Raw genomic sequence first — 5,170 nt, forward strand, 5'->3', positions numbered from 1 at the left:
TCTTCTGTTTCTTACTATTTCTCAGTTCCACATGTAGAGATTTCCAAACTGAATCAGTAATCTCTGCTTTTTAGAGCAACAGCTCTAAACTGCAACAGAAATTCAGAACACTGATTCCTTCCGGAAACACTGAACTCCTGGGCTAGCTCAGTTTCCTCACCACAAAAGCTCCTGGAAGCAATGTCAGGAAGATGAGGATCACTTTTTCATTGAGGCATCAGAGCCACCACCTCATCACCACTGCACTTTTCTGGCAAGCAAATCTAAGGACAGCTCACAGAGTTCAGAGTCACCTGCCTGCATAGGACCTGTTCCTTCCCAGCAGTGGCTGGTAGCTCAGGGATTTGGTGCAAGTTGTTCCAGCTTTTCCAGACAGAAGGGAAGCAGCAGCACTCCCAGGCAGAATGCTTTTTCCTTCAAACCAAAGGATCAGCTGACCACTGGACAGTGTTCTTTTCCTTAAAAATTTAGACATCAGTTTCAACGCAGCAACTCTGTAGCTAAAACTATCAGAATTTATCCCAGACTAGTGAGTCAGCTCTTGCATAAAGAAGGTAATTTAGGAAACTTTAAGCCAAGGACAAAAATACATTTGGATGAAGTTGGAGATACTTGTTTCCAAAGCATTTACTGAAGGAGGCCATAACACAAAATCCTGACAGCAGTTCAGCTCTCCATTCCTACCTCAACAAGTCCAATACCTGCAGCAGGAGCATACACACAGGCCACTAACCAGTAAAGCCCAATACAGAATCTCCAGATATAAAAATAACAAAAAATTTCACTGTTTTTCTACAATGATCTCCCTCCAGATAAACTGGTTGCAAGTGGCAGAGGACACTGGCACTTAGCTAACAATTTTGTATTTTAAGTGCATAATACAGTACTTAGTGCTTTTCAAGTCAATGGAAGGCCCAGAGCAACAGGATACAGCACTGCTGGGAAGTTCAGGACATTGCCTGCTGCCTCCCCTGGAAAGGTTGTACAGCAACAGCTCAACCAGCTCCCAGGCTCTGCAGCACTGGCAGGCAACACTGGGAAGTCCGTGGCTGATTCCTGCTCACACCGTCCCAGTGCAGTGACACAGCACCTGGCCAGTTTTCCCAACACTGCCTCTGAACAGCTGTGGAACAGCCACAAGCCAAGCTTCATCCCCTTAGCTTCATGCTCCAGCTCAGCTATGGCTGTTTCTTATGCCATTCCCCCCTCTGTGTGCTCCAGCAGCTCCAGGACTCATAGCCAGCTGTTGGTAACACCCTCCTGAGCAGCCCACCGGGATCAGCTTTGACTTCTCTGGGGGAAATCCCAATGCCCAGAAGCAGCCACTGGTTTTGTTATCATCGCTACACCACACAACTGCTTTTCAGCTACGCTCAGGGATTAAGCCAAGATTCCCTGTCAGAAATACAGCACAGGAATCTGGGATTAAGATGATGTGCATTGCATCAGATGAGCCCGCAAGAGAACACGCACGGGGAAAAAAGAGCTTTTAGAGATGGAAACGTGAGCCAGCTGCTGGAGCAGATTACATGCTCCAGTAACTCTTTTTCCTGCTATTTCCCTTCCTTCTGGTCCCTCTGCATGTGCATTACACTAAATGCTCTTCTTGGACAAACTGGGCTCATTGGGAAAAGACCAGTATGCACAGGCAGAGGGCAGGTATTAGATGTCTACCACAAAAGTAAAAAGCTTTAAGGTATTTCACTCACATTTGAGTATTTCCTTCATTCAGCTGGCTTCCAGACATGTTCCTTCCTCACTGACATGCAAACATGGGAACATGGCACAGCTCTGTTAGTAGGTGACATGCAGGACAGCAGCTGTGTGAAGGGAATAACCCTCCCCAGCAATTCCAAGGAATCAACATCTTGAATCACAAGGTCACAGTCATTTCTACCTAGGAAGCAACACAGCCCAGTGCCTTGTGGTGCCTGATACAGTTGCACTAAGTGAACCTGAATTTTATTATTTTTTTGAGGAGCAGTGAAGAGAAAGGGTGAACTGGAGCTGAAGTAACACAACAGATGACACAACCATCTGCCTTTTAAACCTCAGCTTTACCCCAGACTGGTGACTGCACCATTTTAGGGCACTAAAGCAGTTCTGCTGGGATGCAGATGACTGTCTCAGTACAACGACAGCAACATAATACAAAAATTCCCAGTCCAAGTATCTGCTGCAGCCAATCTACTTCCCAAGAAATCTTAGTGCCCTGAATTTTAAGTTAGCTTACACCTAGAAACCAGTCCAGATAAGCCATTTTTGTTACTAGAGTATTTGCAAAGTACACTTAGTCACCAATTTCTTCGACAGTCTGTCATGACAAGAGTAAGAAGCACAGCAACGGGCTCATCACAGGCTGGCAACAGCATCCCAATGGGAACACATCTGCCTCTGGAGGGCTATGACTCCTGGCTAGGAAAAGGATGGGGACAAGATTGCAGCTGAAGAATATGGGTCCAGAAGATTTGGAAAACCAGGCTGCTGCAATCACTAAAGCTCCCTGGCTGTTAGGCCAGCAGCCCATAACCCTTCTGCATCTTCCCCAGGCAGCTTCCCCTCCCTCGCACACTCAGTACAACCAGAGTGAAGCCCCAGGATGCTCCAAAGCCAGTTGTAATAGTACAGAAATAGCAGCATTTCACTGAAATCTGTTTGTCAGCAAAGGAGAAGATGCAAAAACACAGTCTGGGAACTCACCAAGCCTGCACTTTCCTACAGGAATGCAGACAGCCACAACCATCCTTGTACTGGCTCATCAACTATTTTTAGCACCAGAAGGGGAGGCAGCCATCAGTGAAGGGCCTGTTCCCTTTGATCCAGTGGATCTGAGCACTGCCTCTGTCCCAGAGATCCTCTGCTACCAAAACCACAAACCAGGTAAAGAACTTTAGGTTGTTCCTGCTCTTGAGTACAAGGCGTCTCAGCAGTTACATGACAGGTTGGAAGAGGGCCACGCAGCCCATTTAATTCCATTCACTTCCTCTCCCCTCTGCACCACGCAGCCAGGCTCTATTAGTCTTCTGAGAGCAACTAGAGTTAAAGTGAAGGATGCCAGGAGGCCCTGGGCACTCAGCACACATTGGATGCACCGTTCGGAGCCGCCAGAGTCACCAGCTCCAAGCTGCAGGCTAGCAGCAGAGAAATCCCAGCATCCATGTCATTGCACGCAGCTTTATTTATCTCCAAGGTTTTACAAGCTAAACACAAGCTCCTTCTCAGAGACACTTCCCAACTGGTTCTGCATTACCACCTGAGCCAAGAAGCAAACTAAACTCAACTGGCACCACAATGAGCCTGGTTTCTCTGTCATTCATTCCTCCCTCGGGAAGCTGCAGGAACTTTCTCCCACAATCAGAGGTGTACCCAAAGGCCAGCAAAAGGCATTGCTGTCACCAGTACCCAGAACTGCTGTGGGCATGAGCAGCGCCACAGAGAGGGATCAACATGCTGCAGGCAGAACCACCAAAGGAACACAATCCCCCACTCAGAGAACAGACACCCGTGGGGCCCAGAGCCAGTGCTGCTCTGGGACACTCAGCCTTCCCCCTGCGGATGAACAGGGAGAGCAGAGAAGCACCTCAGGAGGTGACAGCTGCAGGGCACCCATCTGCTGACACAGTGCTTCCAGCTCTTCCATCTGCCCCGCAGGAGGGTGGCAGTGATCCCATGATTTTGGCTAAAGTGACTAAGCGGGATCGTTTTGTCCTTCCCACCAGTTTTTTGTTTCAACAACACAAAGCATTCCCTGCATGCTCCCCAGAAAACTGAAAAGGAGGGTGAAAAGAAGATCACAAACCACTCTCCTTTCACCTCATTTCTCCCTGCAAACCCTCTGCTCCTGGTTCTACGTTTCACAGATGCTGTAAAGGCAATGCCCAGCTAATGATGCAGCCTTAAACCACCACAGTCCCAAACTCCAATTTTCATATGAAACAGCTCTTTTCAAGCAGCCAAGTGCCATATTTTATGGTACCTTTGTGATCTGCACAACTGAAATACGTACGCCACGTTACACCACATTTGCATCCTTCAGCAGAAGGAATCTGAACTGCTGTGATTCTTTCATAGGGATGCAGCACAGCCTGGCAGCCTCACAGATTCAGCTGAATCCGTCCATCTGGAAAGCAGCAGCCTGGAACAACATGGCTCTTACGGTTTCCTAGTTTATATCCCACATCCTGGAGTCATTAAAGGCCATTTTTTCACCCTGCTCATCAAGGAATAGAAGATTTCTGGGGACCACAGGGCAGGAAACCATGGAGCTGGGAGGACACCTTCCCAGGACTCATCAGGAGCTGCCTGGGCCAGACCTACCCTGGTTCCCCATGCCCCAGAGGTGCGGGGACAATCTGTAAGCGCTGCCATCCCTCGCAGGCAGCACACGAGAGCACAACCAACCGCGCCGCAGCCCAGAGCCCAGCAGCACCCACCGCCACAGCTCCACCTGCTCTGCCAGCACAGATCAAACCTTTCCAGCACCACTGCTTCGTTTCCACAATTAGCCACATACAGAGGTTTCTCCAGCCTCACCTATGGAGACCAATGACAAATGAATCAACATCATATACCATAGTTGCTCATTGCAGTGGCCAAATTTTTGCTACTCAGACCCCTTCCAGTTCAGCATTCCTCCTCCCACCACCGAAGAGAACATACTTTGTTACAGAGACTTTCATATTGGGAAAATATTTTAATATAGTAAACAAGTCAATTTACCTTCCACATATTTTAAATAAGTTTATGCTCATCGTTAAACAAAACTGTTTTTACTTCAACAATGGATTACAGCCTCTAAATTCGTATTGTTCCCAGCTGATCCTGTAAATAGCGAGGAATTTTGGACACCGATATCCTTGTATAGGTAACAGACTGGCATAAACAGCGCAGGAATTCAATGCGGGTTCAAAGGGAGAAGCTAGCCCTGGTGAGGAAGAAAACGAAGCCACAAAATTCCCTTTTGAGGAAAAATCGGGGGGGAAAAGAAGATACCGCAGTTCCACCGAGTCCAAACGGGGTCGAGTCAGTCTCCAGGTCAGTCTCCAGTCAGTCTCCACGGGCGCTGCACGGTGCCGCAGGGACGGGCGAGCCATCGGTCTCCATCATCGGCCGAGCCCCGCGGCCGCATCCCCGGCGGCGCGCGGCCTCCCGCGGCCCGCCCGGCTCAGGG

At 48.8% G+C, this 5,170-nt stretch overlaps 1 protein-coding gene across 1 annotated transcript in view; it reads right to left on the minus strand.

Moving 5' to 3' along the window:
• Positions 1 to 4,529: 4,529 nt before the first annotated feature.
• Positions 4,530 to 5,170, minus strand: part of INAFM2 (InaF motif containing 2) — a 1,074-nt gene continuing 433 nt past the window's right edge. The window contains exon 2 of the mRNA XM_041469644.1: positions 4,530 to 4,533. Coding sequence (XP_041325578.1) covers positions 4,530 to 4,533 — 4 coding nt within the window. The remainder of the gene's footprint in view (positions 4,534 to 5,170) is intronic.

This window comes from Pyrgilauda ruficollis, unplaced genomic scaffold (genome assembly GCF_017590135.1).
Source record: "Pyrgilauda ruficollis isolate IOZ18807 unplaced genomic scaffold, ASM1759013v1 scaffold239, whole genome shotgun sequence".
In the NCBI taxonomy this organism is placed as follows: Eukaryota; Metazoa; Chordata; class Aves; order Passeriformes; family Passeridae; genus Pyrgilauda; species Pyrgilauda ruficollis.